This window comes from Nuphar pumila, chromosome 3 (genome assembly GCF_984573655.1).
Source record: "Nuphar pumila chromosome 3, dmNupPumi1.hap1.1, whole genome shotgun sequence".
Taxonomy (NCBI): domain Eukaryota; kingdom Viridiplantae; phylum Streptophyta; class Magnoliopsida; order Nymphaeales; family Nymphaeaceae; genus Nuphar; species Nuphar pumila.
The window spans coordinates 128,719,957-128,745,286 of NC_143251.1; the positions used below are offsets into that span (position 1 = coordinate 128,719,957).

The 25,330-nt window shown below is 37.5% G+C and overlaps 1 protein-coding gene across 1 annotated transcript; it reads left to right on the forward strand.

Annotated features, from left to right (window-relative positions):
- The first annotated feature begins 44 nt into the window (after positions 1-44).
- Positions 45-22,432, forward strand: TOPP7 (Calcineurin-like metallo-phosphoesterase superfamily protein). The gene is made up of 4 exons (XM_090000045.1): positions 45-366; positions 16,640-17,199; positions 19,155-19,364; positions 21,781-22,432. The coding sequence occupies exons 1-4, from the start codon at positions 183-185 to the stop codon at positions 21,793-21,795; spliced, it is 969 nt and encodes a 322-aa protein (XP_089856171.1). The 5' UTR covers positions 45-182; the 3' UTR covers positions 21,796-22,432.
- The last annotated feature ends 2,898 nt before the right edge of the window (positions 22,433-25,330 follow it).

Here is a 25,330-nt window from a genome sequence, read left to right on the forward strand (position 1 = left end):
CCTATCGCCGACGCGTCTCCGGTGACCCCTCGGTTTCTCCTTTCCGTATTTCCTTTTCACCTCTTTTGTTTTCTTCATTCACTGTGAGAGGAGAGGAGGGAAGAGGAAAGAGGGAAGGGGTTGGGGGGGATTAGGGTTTCGTTTGTTCTGTTGTTCTTGGTTGTTTCCCGGGGGAGGCGACAATGCCCATGGACGAGAGCGTCCTCGACGACATGATAAAAAGGCTCCTGGACGCGAAGAACAGCCGGACGGCAAAGCAGGTGCAGCTCACGGAGGCGGAGATTCGGCAGCTCTGCCTGGCGTCCAAGGAGATCTTCATCAGCCAGCCCAATCTGTTGGAGCTCGAGGCGCCCATCAAGATTTGCGGTAATTCTCTTCTCCGGTCGAATCCTCTTCGTAGCGTCGCCGACTTTTTTTTGGAGTCTGGTCGTTTGGTGTTGGAAGCTTCTTGTGCTTTTGTTGGCCTCATAGAGAGGTGTGTGAATTTTGTATGTTGGAATTTGATGGGCCTGGGATTTCTCCGTTTGGTTTTTCCTTGTTTGCAATGCGAATTGAAGACGAACTAGGTGTTTTTTGAGCTCGTGCTAGCTGATAATTGGGGATTTGTTCGATAATTAACATGACTAAATTTGGTGAGCAGTACTGAAGCTATCAGATTATTGTGGAAACTTTTTACTAATATGCGTGCTTGGGGATGCAGTTTTTTTCAACTGCAATTTCTCAAAATTTCATTGTTTGGTTTTGTTTATCTTTTTTAGTGGGTCTTTGCATGTAATTGCTTTTTTCAGAAAAGTGGGGCTAGTTGGGAACTTCATTTTGGAGCAGAATTCAGACACTTAGTTCTGTTGAAGTATCTAGGCTAGGTGCAGTTGGTAATTGATGGCATGACGTCTAATTGTTGCAAGTGAAAGGTGTATATATGTGCTTGGATTAGAATTTAAGCTATTTTCAAGCTAAGAATGTGGAAGAGGCACATACACGTGTAAGGTTTTGGTGATACTCTAGTTTCTTGCTTGTTGCTTGGTGGTGTGGTTGAGCTATTTCCATTGCGTAATTAATCATTGAGAAGTTAAGTTTAGTTGCTGAAGGTGCATGTCGTGATGGTGAAGAGTATCTGTTGAATCTTATCAGTTTTGAGTTTTTAGTGACATTTATTATTTTATCTTTTCTACCATGTGCTAGGGATGGAGGTATGTAACGGTTAAATGGATCCTTGCTGGGCCAGTTTTGTGGGCTGTATAGACTGTTCTAGCTAACTACACCTCGTACATACTTCCAATGTTATACATCTTCCTCATACATTTTTAGGTTTCTTGTTATGTGGTGTGGCACCTTGGCTTCTAGATTCAGTAGCTTTATTTCATCTGGATTTTGATGGTTCCTTGTTAGTTATTATCTAATTGCTTCATCCAAGGTGTGGCTCTGATGGTTGGTAGAATTGGATCTATGACAGCTTAACATTTTTGTTTTGGCTTGAAATATGCTTAAAGCTTATGTTGTTTGTAGATTATTCTTGAATTTGCTGTCTGTATCTCTTTTTTCAAACTGTAACCATATTGCTGTTTTCTCTTTTCATGGATAATGGGTGCGTGACCCCAGTTTGGAAAGTACGGTCGAAATCCATTTAAAGAAGATTTGGATCCGAAATTACGTGATGAGTCGAAATCCATTTTGTTGGATCTTCCTAAACCCATCTTGGACCCTCATAGTCCCATATCTGAAAACCCTATCATGAAACTAAACCTAAGTCTATTTGACCCAATCCCAACAGAACCCTTTCATTCATTACCTTCTATCCATATCCAAACTTCACCCGTACCCACCTCACGTAACCCAAACTTGCCCCAAAACCTAAGCTTGTTTGAAATGCATCATCAACAGTATATGGAGCGCAGGATGATGTAGCAAGAGATCCAGGTTATCTCCTTATACTGGATCAAACCTATAATAGATCCATTTGATCCAGATCAACGAAAAGATGCAATTGAAGACTATGGATGGCTCTCTAAGAACATTCTGGGTTTCCAGATTGGAGTAGATCTTGATTGGTCCACACAGTTTCTGGAGCAGGGAAGCTATCCGGTTCCATATTGTGAGCACATAACCCACAAGGTGGAACAAAATTATTGGATCTATCCAAGATCCAAAAGTAAGATTAGGGTTTTATTTTTCTATCAATCCTTGTTATGTAGGGAGGGAGTTCAGAGTTGGATGATTGTTTATTCTTATTTTCGTTGAATTTATGCAATTTATTTTGGTATTTTTTGCTTTTCTTGATTTTTGTGCATAGGAGTACCTTAACGTTGTGTTTTTTTGCGAATCGAGGGTTTGATTTGCATCAGTTATACTTACCAAAAGGAGTTAGTAATCCCCAATGCTTGATTTTTAAACCCAGAAAACCAAGTTTGAGTGTTTGGGGGGAGGAAAAGCCTCAAATCCTTGGAACGAAAAGTTAAGACGTTTCCTATTTTTCTCCAGAAATATTTATTAGGTTAATTTGATGAATTTTAGCTGTGGACTTTGGATAGAAAACATGAGGAGCTTGTTTGTTTCTCTGTATTCACATTTTTGTATAAAGTTCATGAAACTGGATTCCTATTATTGATTCAATTACTTAGTTTATAGCCTTATATAGTTATGCAACAATGCAATTACTCTATATTTAATGTTCCTTTGCTAAATTCTATTGGAATTAGCCTTTTTCTTTTCCTCTGAATTTAATCACATCATATTTCTCAATGAATTTCTTAATTTTGTACAACAATGGCGTTGATGCTTACACCTTGAAACACAATGGGTCTTACTTTTTGTGACCACCTATAAGATGTTCCCTTCACATGTTGTCGCAGAGATGACTCTATAGTTGTTATGGATGATGATGATGAGGAGATGTGTGTGTGTGTGTGTGTGTGGAGCGTGGTGGGACATTGTGGTGATCAGTTGATGATAATGGCTTGTGATGGCATTAAATGTTACATGATTATGAGATGGAATTAAATTATATTATGGATTATGGTGACATATTTCCAATGATTCTGCTGTCACATAATGATACTATGATAATGATGAAGACTATGTGATGATGGTGATGATATTGGTGGTGGATGCAGTGAGAATGGAGACTGTGGATGGTAATGGTGGTTGAGATGGCAAATGAAAATGATGGTGGGGCTGATGCGACATGAAGATGATATGATGGCTGTGGTGGTAGTAATGCATTATGCTACTGTTGGTGCTGGGATGGTGCCTATGTTCTTAGGTCCTTTATTAGCATATATTTCTTAGTACTCCTTAGTAAATGATTTTTGTAGTTTATATGTGATATATGGGTTGCATTGATTCGATTGGGAGTGAGGCCCATCTATCTGTAACTTGAAAATGTTGGCTTGATTACTTGGACATTAATGCTAATGATAGTCATCAATACCACCGATATTTTGAAAATATCATGATATATTCTTCTCACTATTTTAAGGTAAGCTGATAATATCAAAATATTGTGATATTCTTTAAATATCACTAGAATACAAAATATTGCAATGCTTTTGCAATATTTTTGAAAAATTTCATTTTTATATATTTTAGGCCTATTTTTTTGTTTCTTTTGTATTTTAAAAACTTTTCTTTTATGAAAAAAGCTTTTTTTCAAAAATTTTTCTCTATATTTTTGCATAAAATTTTAATTTTTTATCTTTGTTATTATTTATAATTTTTTAACTTTTAAAATTTCTGAGATTTTTCCAAGAAAAACTATATTTTGGAAAAAACCTTGAGAAAAACAATCGGCAAGAAATGGCCCAGAACGATACTGGCGACTACGATGCTAAGTTGCTAACTAATGTAATATTTTGTCAGTTTAGCGAAATAGACTTAATGCTATGTCACTTGGGTATGGGTACGGGTACAACACGGCAATTCCAAAAAATCTTGGTACGGGGACACGACTATATATATAAAATATCACAATAAATACAAAATAAACTGAATGTAATCTAAATATATATGATACATCTAAAATATATATTATATATTGAAAATATAAAGTTATAAACTGAAAATAAAATTATAAATTATAAATTAAATACAAACTTGTGTCGACGGAGGGTAAAATGGTATTTTCGGGTGTCGACATGGGTACAAAGGGGAAAATGGAGTGTCCGGGTACAATAGGTTATGCCTAGTCTCTCAAACTCCCTTTCTTTGGTATGTACCCTTGTCACATAACAAATAGTTGTATTATATCTATTTAAAAGATTGTGAGAAGCAACAGTATGACTTAAACCTAAAATGACTGGTCAAATAATTTTTTTTGAAAAAGTAAAGAGCATGCAAATGTAAAAGTTGGAGTTAGATCCTAGTACCTCCTTTGAGGATGATGTAGTCGCACCAAACTGAACTTGGCACTCTTAAGCGAAATAGGGGGGAAGGATGACTTACTTAAACATGTAATGGCTAGTTCAACGAAGAAAGCGAATCAGCAATAACCGGGGTTTGAACCAAATACCTACCCTTTGGATAGCAAATACCTTTCCAACTTAGCTGCATCTTGCTAAGTGAAGAAGGGCTGCAAGCCTGCAGGAAATCTACTTAACTTAATGAAGGTGAAGGTATGTCACATCGGTATGGGTACGGGTACGGAAGGTATGATACTGCAATTTCAAAAAATGCGGGTATGGAGACACGGATATATATATATATATATATATATATATATATATATATATATATATATATATATATATATATATATATATATATATATATATATAAGAGTTTGGGTCTGAGTCTCAATTATATATGGATCCACTATATTAGAATCCATATATAACATCTCTTATAAAAGGGGAAGGCCCCCTTTTTGCTCTCTTTCTCTCTCTCTCTCTCTTGGATTGTTGCAGGAATAAAAAGATGTCCTCTCTCTCTCTCGTTTGCCCCCTCTCTTTCTCACCCAGGTCAACACCCCCAAAAAGTGTTTGGATTGGGTATATATATGCAACTAGGTTAGTTTTTAGGTTAGTCTTTTTGGTTAAAAGCCAACTAGTCAACTTTGTTGACTAGTTAACATTCAAACCAAAGAGACGTTAGGGACTGCTGGCTGTGTATAAATAGGGAATGATTCCCCTCTCTTAGATATGCTTCTTGCATATATTGTTATTAATAAAATATTATTTTTTATTCCTTGTGCTTGCCCCTTTAGTGGGTGTTTGTGTGTGAGCTCATTTAGTGGCTTGTGTATGTTCTTTTGATGCTTGGGTGGAACTCTTTGAGTGTCCACTTTGTTGATTTGGTTAACATCTTTGGAGGACCTTGTTTCCTTTCATGGTATCAGAGCTTGGAGATCAAACTTATTTTTGGTGCATTGGGAAGCATGCCACTCAAGATTTGGAAGATATCGAGTCTCTTTTGCAAAGTCCATTTAAGTACTTGTGAGATTGTGGTACTCACTTTGTGGAGGAGTGCTCATGCTCTTTATTGGAGGTGTTGTCAAAGTAATCTGGTCATCAACCTCATTGACAGACGCCTTGAGAAATGTGAAACCCAAGCATTTCATGAGCATGCCTACAAAATACATATGCAATGAACTGATCTTCAAAAGGGTGCTAGATTTCATGAGTGGGAAAGGTATCTGCTGCAAAGGATAAGTGCCCTGGTAACTTTTTATTCCATAAAGAAAATGATCCACTGGAATTGGTTAAAGATGACTTTTCCTTGTGACTGGCATGCTTCAATCCTTTGTAAGTTCTGCCAGAATTCCATTCAGCGGTTATGAAATATGAAAATCCATCTTGTTCATAAGGCACTGGCGCACTGTACATTGACTTACCCTTTGGAGATATTGTGGGTTAAAGTAGGAAACCCATCATGTTGGCAATGCACTGTCCATCAACATTTTTCCCTCCAAAATATTCAATGGGCCCAAAGTTTTTTGATATCTTTGGATGAAAATGGCTGCAAGTAAAAATATTGGAATAGTTATATATGTGCGCTCCAAGATACAAATCAGGTTTATGTATTGTAATCAAGTTGGAAATTCCGCAGGCGTCAAAATCTTAGAATTCATCCTGTCTCCACAACCCTTTGGGTTGCTTAGTGTTCACAAGAAACCTTCGAGGGGCGTTTATCCCACTTGGCAAGATATGTACTAGGGAGACTGCAAGTACTGACTGCTCGAAGTGATTATCGCACTTGGCAAGATATGCACTAGGGAGAGTGCAGGTACTGGCTGCCCAAATGGATCCATAAGGTTTAGTAAGATGCACACAAGATGGGGTGGCATAGTGCCCCCCCCCCCCCCCTCGGAGGCTGCTCATAGCCCATACCTGCCCTGCTCACTCGATTAATAAATGAAGGTGTTTTCCTGTCTATCTAACATGAGTACTTTAAAATCCTTGGTGTTCCCATGTTGATGCTGAAAGTACTCTAGGATCGATGCAACCAACACTAGAGAGGGGGGGGGGAGGGGTGAATAGTGCTTTTAAACTTCGTCTTTGGAATTTGAAAGATTTTGAATTCTGCAAAGCAATCACACACAAAGAACATAAAGATTTTATCCTCGTTCGGTCCTCCAGACCTACATTCAGTTCCTAAGCAAAACCCGCTTGATATTTCCACTATCAAACTTGTGTCACCACAAGATCAAACAAATCAAAACCGGTCCCACTTTCAGCAACAACCCTGCTGAAAGCAAACTTCTCTTTTAAACTAAGGAGACTCTGTCCTTTTACAGAAAAATTGAAATAACCAACTTACAATCAGCCTATGAGCCTTTCTTATGAATGCAAAGGAAGTTGAATAGGTTTGCAGAGGCTTCTAAGGCTTCAGAAATACTCAACTCACGATTTCACTGACTCACAAAAGAAATTAGAGTGAACTTGAGTGAAAAGACTTAGTGTGTGAGAAAACAAATGCTTGAAAGAATAGGAGTGAAAAACATATAATTCGATGTTTTAATTCATTTATTTTGAGTGTAGATCTCACTCTTATTTATAACTGAAGAATTTCAGATGTTGGTGGTACGAAGGGGTGTCAAACTAATAGTTTTGAACAGTCAAAACGTTTGAAAAATGAAAGAACACAACTTTTGAAAAGTTCAGAAAAATGGCTATATTAGTCGACTAAAAAATTTATCACTCGACTGAAATCAAATATTAGCAGACTGATTGTTAAATCAGTTGACTATTGTGTCTAGTCGAAAAGATTTGAATTCGGGATTTTGAAAATTAGTCGACTAAAGAAAAATTAGTCGACTAATGAAAATCATCAGTAGATTGAAAAAAACTTTCAGTCGACTTCTGTTAAATTTTTTAGAATCAGACATTCGGGTCAGTTGACTAAGAGTAGATTAGTCGACTGATCAGAAAATGGACATTTGGCTTTGAAAAAGGTGCAGAAAAATCAGTTAACTGAGAAGACTATTGGTCGACTGATAAAACTAAAAATATAGGTAAATGGCTTTTTAAAATGATTTTTGCGAAGGGTTCTTTTTAGGAAAGTTTTCCTAAGTTTTATTAGGTGTAATGCAAGTGAGATATGCAATCAAAGTAAAGCTCTTACAAGAATCTAAGAATTTAAAGAGATTTATACTTGCACAAAATCTTCAATCAATTCTTCAATGTAGAACTTGTAAACTTTTTCAATTCTTTTCTTCTTTCTTTATTGTCATAGCTGAAATCAAGTTGTTCATCATCAAAATATCGTATTTGAATTATCGTGTACAACTTCCTTGTCTTAACAAATGCTGGTACATCTGGGTAACGGTGCAGGGTGCTGCTAATCTGCCACATGTAGACATACTATATAATATAGTATTACATCGTATCTATGTCATAGACACGGCTACCAATCTGCTGTACTTGTGTCGACACAAGTACGGGTACTAGACACAACATAGATACGTGCTGGTCCATATCGGTCGGGCCCAACCCTGACCCAACCCAAATATTTTTTTTGCTTGACCTCGGCTGAAAGGCAAGGAGGAAAAAGGAAAAGGAGGAAGAAGAGAGAGAGAGAGAGAGAGAGAGAGAGAGAGAGAGAGAGAGAGAGAGAGAGAGAGAGAGAGAGATCTTTCTTGCCCTCTCAGCCCAAACCCACCTATGACCTATCTTTTTAATAAAAAAAATTCATTCCCCCTCCCACTTTTCAAAAATTAGTCACCCCCTTACAAACTTATATTTTTTTAAATTTCTGATATGGACCCTAATATAGATTCATACTTTGAGACCCAAACTATATACCCGTGTCCCCGTACCATCATTTTTTGAAATTTGTCATACCTTTCATACCTGTACCCATGTGACTTAGCATTGTATACTTTTTTACAATATACTTTTTGTAGTTTTTATTTTAGTAGAGCTTTCCATGTGTACTTTTGTAGAATTTATACTCAAGTTTTCATTAAATCAATTCATTCCAAATTTCAAAGCATGTATTTTAATAAATAAGCAATTATAAACACATCTACATATCTACTGGTTCAAGTCAAGGGAAAAAACACCTGAAATTCTAAAACTATGAATTTCATAGGGTCCTAACTTTTTGGGGTTAGGGTGATTCTTCTCTCTCTCTCTCTATATATATATATAGTCACTAGAATATGAGGACTGGAAATATGAGAACTAATGTGTGAACCACGATTTTCATGGACTTTTTTGTTATTTTCTCTTGAATGTAACCATAGGGATGTGATCTACATGCTTGATTTTATAAGAACCCACTCTTGAATCATCCAATTTTGATGCATAAACAAGATTTTTTAAGGCTTTATAATCAATGGCTCATAATCTTCATAAATATTTGTGCATTCAAAAATCACAATTTTCACGGAAAATACACAATCCAATGGTTTGCAAATTCACCATGCCAAGCACATCCACATGGTTGAATTTGCAAAACAAGTGTTGGAAATGGCAATGCCTATATTTCTAGTTCTCATATTCTAGTTCTCATGTCAATTCTATACTCTAGTGACTCTCTCTCTCTCTCTCTATATATATATATATATATCAATTGTAAAGTTTGAAAAGACGTGTTTGGATCACGGGTCCGGGTCCAGACAGTTCATGTATCCTTTCATTAATGGCACACATGTACTTTCTTCTCTTTGTAAAAGGGTATTTTAGTACCCTAAATTTGTATTATTAACATATATAATGACAACATTAGTAGCAGCCGATTCTTGTATTGAAGAATCAGGTTTTCTCTACAGCTCCTCTCTCTCTCTCTCTGTTTTTCACCCTTCACGCAGGATAAACTCTGTTTTATGAAATTAAACATGGTATCAGAGCCACGCTAGAGCTGGATTCGAGACTGCTTCCAAAAGGGTATGTCTAGAAAGATTCTTCTTCTTCCAAGTCAAAAAATCGAATTCCAACAATTTTTTTCTGATTCTTAATCTTGATCAGACCTGATCAAAATCAGATCTGAGCACAAGAACCGGAGTTCTCTTTTCTGTCTCTCTCTTAATCCCAAAACCTTCTGCGTTATCTTATCGATCAGATCTGATCAGAATCAGATCTGATCACGTCTTTCTGGATACTCAGATCTGAGCACGAGAACCCGAGTTCTCTTTTCGGTCTCCCTCTTAACTCCAAAACTTTCTGCATCGTCTTCTTGATCAGACTTGATCTGAATCAGATCAGATCACATTTCTCTGATTAGAAATCGGCTCCAGCCTATTCTTTCTTGACTCTTAAACCCTAATTATTTCTTCTACATCATCTTCTTGATCAGATCTGATTATGATCAGATCTGATTAGAATAAGATCTGATCGCATTTCTCTGTTATTAATACACTTCATGTCGTCCGCTCAACCTTGTTCTATATTCTCTTGTTGATCAATCACGTAATCGGTTTTCTTTCTTGATCAGATTTCCTTAGATATGATCAGAATTAGATCTAGCCTCACTTGCGCAATCAACTGTCTTATTGACTCTTTCTTTCAGATCTTCACATAGCCTGATATTGTCTATGCAAAAAAAAGGGAAAGGAAGAAAACAACAAGTTCACCTGCGTGACTGCTATAAAAAAAGGTTGCAGGAATTTCCTTGAAGTTGCCTTTCGGTATCCTCATTCTTTAGTTATTATCGGGCTATGTGCTGGACATATTATTCTTATTGGGAAACATGGATTCATTTTCTTCTTCTTCTGGTATTTCATCAAGCTTTCTTAATCAACTCGTGTCTAAAAAATTAAACAATTCCAATTTCCTGACTTGGAAGACGTAGATCATTCCTTTTATTAGGAGTCAGGATCTTTCTGGACATCTGGATGGATCTGTTCCAATTTTTTCAGAGTTTATATCACGTGAAAAAGAGGACAATAATGGAGCATCTACCACAGTATATGTTAGAAATTCAGAATTCGTAACTTGGATGAAAAGAGATCAGGCGCTGGTGGTTTATATTACTTCTATGTTGTCACAAGAGGTGCTTGTGGCAATTCCAGATGACTGTACAACCATGCAACTTTGGGATAGATTAGTTCAGACATATTCACAAGTTTCTTGGGCCAGGATTATGTTTCTTAAAAGAGAATTTCAGATGTTAAGAAAAGAGTCCATGACTATCATGGAATACTTGAACAAATTAAAGATCATCACAGATCAACTAGCAGTTGTTGGGTGTGCAGTGAGTGATAAGGATATGGTACAACAGACTCTGAGTGAATTGGGGTCTGAATATCATATGATTGTTAGTTCTTTATTGTGTTTACCTGATCTGCCCAGATTTGAAGACCTGCGTGCAAAATTACTTCAATATGAGATGACCTTAAAAGGGTTCTCTGAAGAACCATATATGCATACAGGCACGAAAGATGTTCTTGCTATAGGGGTAGCTTATGGGCGAGGACGAAGAAGTTATGATGTTAAGGGAAGATGAGGACAAGGAAGTCGTGGAATATTATCTACACCCAACATGGCTCCCAACTCAGCGTCAGAGGCCAATTCCTACTTGTTTTCTGTGTAATAAAAAGGGGCACATCAAAGCTAGCTAACTGTTGGTTTAATCTCTTGAATAAAGGAAAATCAACACAGACTAAAGCAAAATGAGGAACTGATAGCTCAAAGGTCAGTGGAGAAGTAAAAGAGTTGCTATTGTCAGCCTTAGCAGGATTAAATCTGAAACAGAATGAGCATGGTACTTGGTATGCGGACTCTGAAGCAACGACTCATGTTACTGGTGATGCTGGTAAGCTCTTAAACCTTGTTCCTTGCATTGGTAAAAATAGTATAGTCACTGGGGATGGATCCCACCACTCTATCTCTCATATTGGTAATTTTGTCATACCTATGTCAAAGTCCTCTCTCAGTCTTTCAAAGGTTCTTTATGTTCTTAACATCAAGAAAAACATTGTCTCCGTTTCCAAGCTTGTTGATGATATCAATGCTTCAGTTGAATTTACTCCATCTTTTGTTCTTGTCAAGGATCTTTGTACGAGGGAGACATTCATTAAATGGAAACAACAAGGCAATATGTATGTTTTTCAAGAAGATTCTGTTACTCGTGTTCGTCCTGTTGATTCCAACTTGAAGCTCTCCTCATCGTCATCTTCAGAGATTCCTTCATGTGTTTTTAGTGTCTCTGAGTCCAATAAGCCAAATCTTTGGCATGGTCGTTTAGGTCATTGCGGTAGTAGTTTCATTCAGAAGCTTGTCTCAAATAATCTCATTCCCAAGTCTAGTTTAGGAATGAATGTCAATGACAACAAATGTTCTAGTTGTTTCTTGTGCAAGAGTCATGTTTTACCTTTTCATTCTATCAATAAAAGAGCTTCAAGACCCTTTGAGATTATATGTTCTGATGTTTGAGGACCAGCCCCAGTTGCCTCTGTGTCTCGAACTAGATATTATCTTATATTTGTTGACAATTATTCTCGTTATACTTGGATTTTCTTTATAAAACACAAGTCTGAGACCTTCAAGTTCCAAAATTTTCATTCCTTTGTGAAGAATCAATTTTCTGAAAATATTCTTTGCTTCCAATGTGATGGTGGAGGTGAATTCTCTTCAAGTGACTTTATTAATTTTCTTCAAAGTAATGAAATAAGGAGAAGGGTATCTTGCCCTCATACGCCTCAACAAAATGGAATTGTCGAAAGGAAGCATCACCATATTGTTGAGAGTGCAATGAGCATGATGCATGATAGTAATCTTCCGATTACTCTATGGACAGAAGCCTTTCATTCAACAGTCCATGTGATAAATCGATTGCCCATGGATATTTTGGAAAACAAGTCTCCTTACTTTTCTCTATTTGAAGTTCATCCCAACTATCATAATTTGCACGTGTTTGGTTGTGTATGTTATGTTCATATTGACAGTTCAATGAGACATAAGTTTCAGGACAAAGGCCTTCAAGTGCAGGTTTGTGGGTTATGAAGATAACTATAAAGGATACAGGTGCTATGATCCCATGAGCAAGCACATCAAAATATCAAGAAATGTTATCTTCGACGAATTGAACTTTGATCATCGTCACATCAATTATTCTGAATCAAATTCCAAAGTCGAGGTCTATTATCCTTGGTTGAACTCTGAACTTTTCTCCTGTACTAACAATATCTGTTCGTCAGATTATGATTAGAAGGATAAGGAAAACTATGCCTGCTGATAGGTTGATTGCACAGGAGAGCACAAAGCCACCTTTGAATACAGAAAAATATAAACGTTTTGTCTATACCCGACGAGGAAACGAGTCACCCACTATTTTTAATCAGGAAATGGATACACCCTCTACATCTACATCTACTTTAGATGTTAGAAGATCCACCCGCTCTCGTCACCCGATCAAAAGATGGGTCAGCTATGAGAATTTTTCGCTAGACTTTCAACTGTTTCTAACTGCTTTGGGCAAGGAAGATGAGCCCACAACATTTTCCCAAGCAGCAAATTCTAAAAGATGGATTGAAGCAATGAATGAAGAGATGAAGGCTCTACATGGGTGTGGTACCTGGGATGTTGTTCCCAAACCACCTAACAGAAATGTAGTTGGGTCGAAATGGGTGTACAAAATAAAGTACAAACCGGATGGCACTATAGAAAAGTACAAGGCGAGACTTGTCGCCAAAGGTTTTACACAAGAGCAGCGACAAGATTATGATGAGACTTTTAGTCCAGTTGTGAAAATGGAAACAATAAGAATCATATTATCTTTAGCTATTGAACATCAATGGCCAATTAGTCAACTTGATGTCAAAAACGCCTTTCTACATGAAAATTTGAAGGAGGAAGTATACATGGAACAACCCACCGGATATGCAGAAGGTAGTCCTACAAAATATGTTTGCAAATTAAAAAGGGCAATATATGGGTTGAAGCAGGCTTCTCGTTCTTGGGTTGATAGTTTCTCTCTGGAAATACAAAAATATGGTTTCAGGCGCTCTCTCCTTGACCATTCTTTGTTTATATTCAAGAATCAAGACACAGTTACCCTCCTATTGATATACGTAGACGATAGTATCATCACAGGGAACTTCAAAGTTCATATTGAGGAGGTTAAGCATCTCTTGAATCAAAGATTCAAAATGAAGGATCTTGGTAAACTGCGATACTTCCTTGGGGTTGAAGTTGACAGTACTTCTGAAGGAATGACTCTCACCCAACATAAGTACACTATTGATGTTCTCAACAAGGTAGGTACGAAGGATTGCAAACCTTTGGGAACTCCTAGTGTCCTTCATCAAAAACTCAACTCTCAAGATGGAGATTTGTATAAGGATCCTACAAGATATCGTAGCATAATCGGCATGTTGCAATATCTCACATTTACTCGACCTGATATCATTTACTCAGTAAATCAAGTATCTCAGTTTATGCATGAGCCGCGTGAAGGGCATATGGAGGCGGTTAAGAGGATACTTCAGTACTTGAAAGGAACTGTTGGGGATGGTCTTTTGTACAGAAAAAGGACAAATGGACAAAATGCACATGAAATTATTGTCTATACTGATGCATATTGGGTGGGAGATCCAGACGAATGCATATCTGTATCAGGCCATTGTGTATTTGTTGGGATGAATTTGGTATCCTGGAGCAGTAAGAAACAAAAGGTTGTTGCTAGATCTAGTACAGAAGCCGAATGTAGGTCAATGACAACTGCTACTGCTGAAGCTATATGGATTAGGCACTTATTGACACAAGTGGGAGAATCAATCTCTCGATCCCTTCTTTTATGTGATAATCAAAGTGCCATAAATATGTCCTTCAATCCTATTTATCACAGTTGTGCCAAACACATCGAAATAGATCAACATTTTGTGAGACAAAAGGTAGAAGAGAAAGAGATTGAACCTGAATTTGTACGAACCACCGATCAAGTGACTGATATATTCACAAAAGGTTTGACTAAAGACAGGTTTTGGATGTTAAAAGGCAAGTTGTTCATGGTTCAAAACTATGCACAACTTGAGGGAAGGTGAAAAGACGTGTTTGGTTCATGGGTCCGGGTCCAGACCCGTGATCATGTATCCTTTCATTAATGGCACACATGTACTTTCTTCTCTTTGTAAAAGGGTATTTTAGTACCCTAAATTTGTATTAGTAACATATATAATGACAACATTAGTAGCAGCCGATTCCTGTACTGAGGAATCAGGTTTTCTCTGCAGCTCCTTCTCTCTCTCTCTCTCTGTTCTTCACCCTTCACGCAGGATAAACTCTATTTTATGAAATCAAACAAAGTTATACTGGTTTTTTCTGTCACAGGGACACTCAGTCTAGGGCCTGGTGCCTAGGGCACATGGCAATAAATGTGGTCACACCAGAGTTACCAGAAGTTTCTTAGGTAGGTGGGAAGCACGCTTCCCAGAAACTCACTTCGGAAGCACAATACTCTTCGCTTTTGAAATTTCATGGGAATCTTGATTCTCTCACACTTTTTCTATGCTTCCCACACACATTTTCCATGCTTCCTATATGCTTCCCACACACATTTTCCATGCTTCCCACACACATTTATATTCATGTTTTTCATGCGCTTCCTCTTACGCTTCCACTCACTTCCCATGTGCTTTCTCTAAATTGGTAACCATCATTGTTAGATTTTAACAAAAAATTAATTCTTTTATTGAAAAATCCTGAAATATAAGAATACTCAATTTTACTTTAGTTTTTATTTGCTTTTTGTTTGATTCCTGTTCAGATCTCATATTGCCTCCTTTTTTTATTTCTGATTCGCTTTCAAATTGATACTTCGCTTCTCGCTGCCATTTCCCTTATCGTTCCCGCTTCTGCTTCCTAGTCTGGCAACCTTGGGTCACACCATGTGACTTATTATGAGTTTTTTATATATATTATTAGTAAATATATTTTATATATTATAACTATTAAAGTTATATTTCTGTACATATTAAAGAAAATGCCTTTGTCATGTTTTTCATAAAATCATGTATTTGAGGCTCGTATCCTCATCATACTTGTGTCCATATCTGTGTCCGTGTGACGTGTTTTTCTGCTTCACAAAATCATTCACATTACCATTTTACAGGTATGTGTGGAATCTAGATGGAACTGTACTCAATAAAAGTTTTTGCAAACTTTTGCGCACATTCCTTGAGTGTAACCTTCATGTAGAAAATTGGTGTCCTACCATTTGTATATAACAGTTTCCCGTGACAAAATTTTCCTTTCCCCTCGTCTTCTTATTCTCATTTTCTTGTATGTTGTAACTGTTTCCTTGCATCCTTTGCCTTTTCATGTTGGTTCAATTCCAATAGATAGTTTCCATGTAATGTGTGTTTCCATATAACTGTGTGGAATCTAGATGGAACTATACTCAATAAAAGTTTTTGCAAACTTTTGCGCACATTCCTTGAGAGTGTAACCTTCATGTAGAAAATTGGTGTCCTGCCATTTGTATATTACAGCTTCCTGTGACAAAATTTTCCTGTCCCCTCGTCTTCTTATTCTCATTTTCTTTTTTGTTGTAACTGGCTCCTTGCATCCTTTGCCTTTGCACGTTGGTTCAATTCCTATTGGAGCTTCAACCTTGGTAAGGTTTACAGTTATATGGAAACCATCTATTATGCCTTTCCCCATTCGCATTTGGTTCCTTTCTTTTTTTTCCCCTTCTGTTGCTGGTTACATCATCAGGTCCTTCGTATACAAAGATGGCAAAGTATCACATACTGGCTGGGCCTATGTATGTTACAAATGCACAGTGCATGTGATGTTTGTTCAGGGAATTGTGTTTACTTGTCGTTAATGCTTATTGTATCTTCTCTATCACATGTTTCCTGTTCAAATGCAAAGGTATCACTAGAGCTGAGTGAGCTTAGAGTTTTCTATGGGTACTGGGGTGTCTGCCCCATCAAAAAGTGATAAATTGTCATGTTGTGTGCTCCAATTCTTCTATAACGGTATCCTTCCCTTTTACTTTACTTTTTGCTTGCTGTAATGGTTAAATCAAATGTGATCTGTGGAACTTACAGTTTTTGAATCTCTGATTCTTTAAATATTTTATCTGAACATATTTCCAAGTCATATTCAATTTTTGATGGAGAAGTTTCTTATTTTTTCTTGGATGTTAGGGAAAATTTTCTACTCCCATGGCTTCCCTCTATTTCTTTTAAGGAGTATCAAAATTCATGTAGTGAATATCTTGGTCTTTTTTCCATTATCATAATGCTACTTGTCCTGAACAGGTGATATTCATGGACAGTACTCGGACCTCCTCCGATTATTTGAGTATGGTGGGTTGCCTCCTGAAGCAAATTATTTATTTCTGGGGGACTATGTTGATCGTGGTAAGCAGAGCATAGAAACCATATGCCTTCTTCTTGCTTACAAGATCAAATACCCAGAGAACTTCTTCCTTCTCAGAGGCAACCATGAATGTGCTTCAATCAACCGCATCTATGGATTCTATGACGAATGCAAGAGGAGGTTCAATGTCCGCCTATGGAAGACATTTACAGATTGTTTCAACTGTTTGCCTGTGGCTGCACTTATTGATGAAAAAATACTCTGCATGCATGGAGGTCTATCACCAGATTTGAAGAATTTAGACCAGATCCGAAATATTGCTCGTCCTGTGGATGTCCCAGACCAAGGTCTTCTCTGTGACCTTTTATGGTCTGATCCTGATAAAGAGATTGAAGGCTGGGGTGAGAATGACAGGGGTGTCTCATACACATTTGGGGCTGATAAGGTTGCAGAGTTCCTGCAGAAGCATGACCTTGATCTTGTTTGCCGAGCCCACCAGGTTTCAGTTGCAAATTTATTTATTTATTTACTTTTTTGGTTAGAAGTTAGAATAAATGTTTGCCAGAGTGTTATGGTGACAGTAGGATGTTAAACCATAGTTTGAGTAAGGACACAATTTACTATTTTGTGGATTTATGCCACCTTTATTGCTTTGGGGACTCGGCAATGACATAGGACTGGACAGTCAAACCCAAGGTTGTAAGTAGCATATCGTATCGGTTGAGCCCAAAGTAAGATACATTTTGTATCTTAAAAAATCCTAAATTTTACTAAAAAAAATCTTTAAAAATCTAAAAAAAAAACAAAAAAAATCATATAATACAATAACACAATATATTAAAGTAATAAGATTAACTAAACATAGATATGTCATTAAACATTTAGCAACACACATTTGGTTGTGCAGCCATGCTAAGGGGAAAAACATACAAGCTAGAGTTTAGAAACATATGTTTATATAAAAGTCATCTTTAGTATCAAACTTTTAACTCAATGATTTTCTTTGTTTATTGCATCGTTCAATGGCTTGAGATGATAATGGTCATCTTCTGAATCAGGGACCACCTTTGACAATTTTTCTCTCACAAATGCTGCTCGTACTGGTGCCCTTCTTTTATCATCTTCTATAAGACTAGTAAGAAGCTCAACACAAATATCAGAAGGAATACGTTATGTACATAATTTCACGGTGGGATTGCTATGCCCCATAACATGACATTTGAATCTATACAACCCTCCATGCATTACAAAACGACAAAAGTTACACTTCATTATTCTTTTCAAACATATTTTCAAGTCAACTGATGTGCAATATTTCAATGTAGGCTCCTTTGAGAGGCATCTTCCAAGACCTCCACCATCCATCGATCTCCTACAACACTAAATACTAAATCTAATTACTAAAAAAATGTAAAACAATGCTCAATAAAACACTTAGGAACAAATTTTGAGTTCTAAGGACACAAGAAATGAAATTAAGGGTAAAAAAATTAAATAATATCTTCTAAAAACATCAATAAAGAAAGGAGCCTAGCCTCTTTCAACTTCAATCATACACAAATAAAGCAAAGAACAAAGATTTTTTTACCTTATCTCACTTTCTTGAGTGAAAAGTGGGTGAAAATGCACCCTTACAAGAAAGCCACAAAGGCTTCTTCCTTGCGAAAGAATCAAACTCCAAAACGTTCTCAAGTCTGCTATGGGTGCGTGAGTTTCCCTCTAGCTCTACACAAATAGAGAAATCGGCCTTAGGAACATCTTTAAGACCCAAAGTAAAAAAAAGTTTTGGCCCTTTTAAAGTGCACATAAAGTGTATCGTACGATACACCCGATATGGATACGATATACACTCATATGACGATACGAGTGTGTATCGTATCATTAGAGTAAATAGTAAGAGGCCTTGTTACGAGTGTACGATACAATACAATACTTACAACACTGGTCAAACCCATATTAATCTGAGTCTTGCTGCGATTCCATGGGGATCATGCCTCACTAAGTGGGGCTGATAAGGTTGCAGAGTTCCTGCAAAAGCATGACCTTGATCTTGTTTGCTGAGCCCACCAGGTTTCAGTTGCAAATTTATTTATTTATTATTTTTTTCAGTTAGAAGTTAGAATACTTGTTTTCAAAATTTGTTATTACTGTTAGAAATGTTGGCCAGAGTCTTATGGTGACGGTAGGATATTAAACTATGGTTTCTAGTTAAGGTCATGGTTTACTACTGACCTTTGTGGATTTTATGCCACCTTTATTGCTTGGGGACTCGGCAATAACGTAAGACTGGACGGGCAAACCCATATTAATCTCAGTCTTGCTGTGATTCCATAAGGGATCATGCTTCAGTACGTGCCGGAGTTGTTCAAATCTTCAATTATGTTATGAAAAGAGAGTTCCCTTATGTTGAACCTTATTTTATAGCATTGGATTGGTTTAACAATAACTGAACAGGTTGTGGAGGATGGATATGAATTCTTTGCAAAAAGGCAACTGGTGACGATATTTTCTGCACCCAATTATTGTGGTGAATTTGACAATGCTGGTGCCATGATGAGTGTCGATGCAAGTTTGGTATGCTCATTTCAGATCCTTAAACCATCAGATAAGAAATCAAAGATTGGATTTGGCAATATGTCAAAGCCTGGGACACCACCACGGAAGGTAATCATTTCCATTGCTCTTATTTTCTTTCTTTGCTTACTTGGCTCTGTATGAAAAACCCTTTATTTGTTTTGGAAAGAATAGTGATGGAGATCTCTGCTCTATCTTAACTTCTTCAATTTTAAGTGCTTGTTAAAATATCATTGTGTTTTTTTCCATAACTACCTTTTCTAATACTACAGTCTTTGAGAGGAAAATATCCTATATTTTCATTCTCTACAAAGTAGCTGCCTGCACATTCTTAATTCGCTCTCTCTCTCTTATGTGTATTAGAAGGTAATATATTATTCTTTTAATGTATGGTTCTTATTCAAGGACAATAAGAAATTTAAAGAATTTAATTTTAAATAAAAAGGAAAAATTTAAAACTCTTAACATTCTATTTGACCGCAAAAAAGGAGAAAAGCTGATTAGGAAGTAAATGAATCATGAAAGTATCAAACAGCAAATAACACATGGTTATCATTAATAAAAATAGCATAATCATAATGGCAGTGCATAATCGTTACTAGCTTCGATCTTGAAGGTCGTCTCAAGACTCTCAACTCAATCTCATAGATATATTTAAAACTCTGCGAAGTTGTGTTGGTGGTGGTTTGGGGGGAGGGGTTGGATCTTTGATATTTTTGACATCACCCCACAATATGGTGTCAAAAACCCAAAATGATCGATTCTTTTTTATCCGTCTCATCTAAATTTTAAGTTATTTTTAGTCATTTCTAGCGTGATATATTCCCTTTCTACCAATTCCTATTTAAAGGAATGAAAAATTGTAACTGAAAGATACAATTAACATATTATGACTTTTTTTTGGAGAATAACTAAAAGATGTATATATCAAGAGAGATGCAAGAGAGCGGTTCCTAAGATTGGACGTGGGAGAAAAGAAAACAGTAGAGAGAGATTAAATTTGGAAGTCTTTAAGAATAGCTTGTTTCTTATTAGGATTTAGAAGATGGAGATAGAATACAAGGTTTAGAGAAGGAAACAGAGAGTGAGTAAGAATTTATGGATTTAGTAAGATTTGTGATATCAGATAAATTTATCTTTAATATAAACATAATTGTCTTTTTAATAAAGAACTAAAAAAGTACACTGTTTATTTTCTTCAAAAGAAATAATTTTTATGTAGAGAGAGAGAGGATATTTTTTAAGGATGGGGAAAGTGATTTGCAACTAACTCGCATTTTTGTTCAGGTTTTTTGTGTTTGTTTTCATATATTTCTTAATATCTTTTTGAGATAAGTTGGGTTGAGGACATGTGGTGTCATGGATGCCAAAACAGAAATAAAGCCTCCTTAGTGATTTTATAACCTTTGTGCATGGTCTATGAATGTGCTTGTGTATCTTTGCTACTATTGACTTTACCCCACTATCTGTTGGTTCATCTTGTTTTTCTGATATTTTTATTGAACATTTTATTGATCTGACTGTACAGATGTGATCTTCATAGTGTTTTTAATGGAGTACATGTTTAAATAAAGAGATTTTGATGTTTGTACATGATTATAGAGGAATCTAAAAGTTAATGGCCCACAATGCACTAAATTTTTATAGTAAAAAAAATCAAGTTTCACATCAAATCTATTAGATCCAAAACATGTTTTCTAATAAACATATCTTGGCAAACACATACAGGGCCTGAGTAAATAATGCCAGCAATCTTGACTTTCTAACAGAGTACGGTATTATCATATATATATATATATATATATATATAGAGAGAGAGAGAGAGAGAGAGAGAGAGAGAGAGAGAGATAGAGAGAGAGAGAGAGACTCTTTCTCTTAATTGCCATAATAAATCAGTTCTCTCTCTCTCTCTCTCGTGGTGGAAATGTCTTCTTGTCCAAGATTTGAAGCTTAAAGCATTTTTTATGACTTATTTCTTGTCCACTCACACCTTGGCCAGAAAACTTGTCAGCTCTTCCACCAGTGGTGGTTTTATAACCTTCAAAAAGATTAATCACCCAAAACAATTGGTATTCCTAGAAAGCTTGTTTTGGATGCTAAGAAAGCAGGTTATATCAGAAATCATAATGTAGCAATAAGCCGCCTATTTTTAACAAAATGCTGGTTATATCAGAAATCAGTGTATTGTGTATTTTTTTTTGAAAGGCAAGCTGGGGTTAGGCAGACCCCTTCCAGTTATACAACTATACCATTGGGTTTTGAGCTTGCAACGCCCCAACACAAGGTGACATGCGCTAGCTGCGCCCCTGTTGGTAAAAGCAATTCAAAGAAAATTGCATCAGTGTATTAGTTAGTTGTAAACTGACCTTTTATAACAAATGCATTTTTATCTTATAAAGTTCTGGAAAATTGTGAATGTGATTTTGAATTGCATACACGTTGTAACACATGCAGCTAGTTCATCCTCTAACAGAGGCCTTGTGTAATTTTTCTTGTGATGTTTCAGGGTGGCAAGGTATAGTGGCTCAGTCAACCAAATTGCCAGCGAGGTTGCTCTGTTCACTCGACGTAGGCAATGAATTGGAATTTGACTCTACCGGCCTGACTGGTTTCTGTCCACGCAATTGGGACCATAAGGCATAAGGTAATGGGGAGGTGCATGGAATGCCCCAGGAGGTTCCCACCCTGCTTGTTTTATTTGTAAAGTAATCTATAATCTGGCACAGGAAACCTCATTTTTGATATCACGGATTGCTACCCTTAACGGTGGTCGTGGCTTTTATGGTATAATTATCGATTGAGTCCTCGGCATTGCTGCTACAGTTGCACCAAGTGAACTTTGCCTGGATCTAAGAGCTCAATGAGACTAAGGATAGACCTTAATGTTCACAAGGATCTTGGGGGACTTTTTGTGCTTGGCACGAGTTCAATAACTAAAAATCTATTGACAGGTCCTTGCTTACATGCAGCCTTTTCTCCTTGTTTTGATAAATTGGTAGCCAAGGGAGGGGTTAGTAGCTCAGCTGAGATTGTAACCAGGGAGTCGTTGGTTAGTTTAAGGGACTATGGTCTGTAACCTAGCACGGTATCTCTTGGGCATGGCCAGTCTTTGCTGAATCAACTTCAGGAATTACATGGGTCTCATATTTTCACCAAAATTGACAGCCAACCTGGTTACTTTTGAGTTTTGACTTGCCGGTTTTTGTGTGCAAATCTTGGTTCTACTTTGCCAACTTATATTTGATTCAACAACAACAACAACCACTACGCCTTCATCCCAAAACAATTGGGGTTGGCGATATGAACCAACAAAGAAAATCATTATGGGTCTTCCACATGAATCCTTCTCCTCCATTCATTTCTATCCAATGCCATGTCCTTGGTGAGGTTCAAAGCATTCATATTTTTATCACTTCCATCCATGTCTTCCTAGGCCTACCCCGACCTCTTTTAACTAATATATTTTTCCATTTCTCCATCCTTCTAAATGGAGCATCATTAGGCCTTTGTCGAATATGTCCAAACCACCGTAAACGATTCTCTCTCATCTTATTTTCAATGGGTGCAACGCCTACCTTCTTACGTATCTCCTCGTTCCGAATATTATCTTTTATTGTATTTTTACACATTCATGCATACAGCTACACTCATTTTTTGAATATGATGTCTCTTGGCAGCCAATGCTCGGTACGTTTGCAAACCAACTTATATTTGATTAATTGAAAAAAAAGAATAGGATTAAAAGCATGTTTGCAAATCTATGAAATACTTGTGCGTGAGAGTTTAGCCAACTTACTGACTATGTTCATCGTTTTTCCATGGGAAAATGTCAGTTGTTTGTATCCCATGGAAGAAGGCACTGGGTGGAAACATTCTTCCCTTTGCTTTCGTTTTGTTTCTGCTGGCTGGCAAATCTGTCTTCTAAAAGTGCTACGGATTTATGGGGTTGGTGCTGATTTTGGGGGCGGATTTCCTCACGGAAAGTGGCTTCCGTGCTTTAACAAGCTATGTGGGTCTTAGAGTGAGGGCCCTCTTTACTCACTGTTTTCGGGTGCAGTGTCAGCGGGATGCATGCCCTCGGTACGTTTGCAAACCTGTGAAATAGGGTTCTGATATGAGGTGGCAGGCCATGCCTTTTTAAGAGACTTTTTCACAGTTTTCCAAACATAGGATTCAACTTCTCAGGTGGGAATTATAAAAAAAATGTATGTTTTCTCGAGAAGAAAGAGCTGGGGGATAAGGCTCTCTCATATTAATAAAAGAAAATATGATACAATCAAAATTCATGGAATTTTCTCCTCCAGAGCTTTTCCTTCCGTGTTTAACCATATCCAATAACGAACACTGAACCCTCTGCATTACTCCAGAAATCTCAACAAATTCAGCTTGTAGACCTTGCCTCCCTTCAAGAATAGATTTCAACCAAGAGAATTAAGTTCCCATGCCGATTTCCCAAATGAAAAAGTGGCTCATGGTATTGCAAACTTACCCGGAATGTGTCTGCCTCCAGTTGCCCAACTGATTAGGGTGGTTCTTAGGAAGATTGTTGGATCCTGTCTTGCTTTTTTTTTTTCTTTGATGATCAGGCTGGGGGAATTAAGGTCACCCACCTTTCCAGTAGACAAGCCCTGCTGGTGTCTATGCCATTGTTATCAGTAACGGTATCGGCAGAAATTTGATGCCTTGCAAGCTTGAATCTGCTAATTTTTAATAATTATAAAAAATACTCAAATACTTTTTAATATTATTTTAATGGTTTTAACACGTCACATTATGATTAACACATTTTTTTTTAATATTTTTGGGCTGATACAGAACGATTCAGTTGAGTATCGGTATTGTTAGATACAGCTGAATTGGTGGCCCCTTGATTCAGGGCCGATGCCGATACTGACAACATTGGTCTATACAACTGGGCAGTTGTTCAACCACCCATACCTGTGGGGTTTGAAGTTGCAACGTCCCATAACATGGTGACTTGCACAAACTGCTCCTACCAAACAGACAGATTGGTGTGGAATCCCATTTTGCTTTTTTTTTTTTTTGAATTTATAACCCAAAGAAACCACACCCCTATCCCATCGTGCCGGCTGCGTAAAACTCCGAGGCTAGGACCCCTGCCCCTGGGGTTTTGCTATGCATTGGCTTGTGCAGAGGCGTGACACCCATGAGAATTGAACCTTGACTGCCCGTCTAGCGGTCAAGGCCCAACCCCACTATGCCAACCCCCCTTGGGACGGAATCCTGTCTTGCTCATTATCGATTTTCCCTGAGATCATACAGGCAGCTTTTTTGGAGGGTTCTCCAGTGGGGTTTACTTTCTAGGAGGGATGTGGGCAGTGGCGTAGCTAGGATTCATGTGTGTGTGTGTGGGGGGGGGGGGGGGGGGGCAAACAAGGGTGTAGCAAAAAAATTTTTTTTTTTGGTGTGATAGTCGGGGGTTCGGGGGCAGCGCCCCGAAATTTTTATTTTTGAGATAAAATAAAAAATGACTACAATTATTAATAAAAATCTATTTCATATGGACAAATCAAACTATTTGCTGCAGTCAGGGCTGAGCTAGGACTGGACTGGGCTAAAAAAAAATGGATAAAAATCTATTTCATATGGAATCAGGGCTGGGCTAGGACTGGGCTTTTAAAAAAAAAAATTAACTGTTTCGCAGCCCAGTCCTGCCCCCCCCCCTTCATAGGAAAGACCTTTCTCCATTGCAGGCTTGTCATGACTGGGCGAATGCCGGACTTCTCCATGGGCCTGTTTGGAGCTGAAAAAATATGGGCAAGAGGCGATACACAATCTGGCTGAGCTGGGCTAATTGCAAAATGGTTTTGAACCTAAGGCCTAAGCCAGATCTGTGGACCGAAGCCAACTGGGCTAGGAGGCATGATGTCCACTTCGGCCTGGGAGAAAACCGGACTTCACCTTGGGCACAAAGTTGAGTTCAGCCGGGCTGGGCCTGGTATAAGCCAACTGGGCTAGGTCAGTCACAAAATGGTTTTGTACCCTTAGCCCAAACCCAGATCTGATTCCCCAGAACTACTGCGCTAGGTGTTCTG

What these genes read in the sequence shown, in the direction of transcription:
- TOPP7 (XM_090000045.1), top strand. Translation starts at nt 183, where the DNA reads ATGCCCATGGACGAGAGCGTCCTCGACGACATGATAAAAAGGCTCCTG. An exon ending in GGCGCCCATCAAGATTTGCG is followed by an intron (nt 367 to 16,639) that starts GTAATTCTCTTC and finishes TGTCCTGAACAG; the next exon opens with GTGATATTCATGGACAGTAC. An exon ending in TTGTTTGCCGAGCCCACCAG is followed by an intron (nt 17,200 to 19,154) that starts GTTTCAGTTGCA and finishes ATAACTGAACAG; the next exon opens with GTTGTGGAGGATGGATATGA.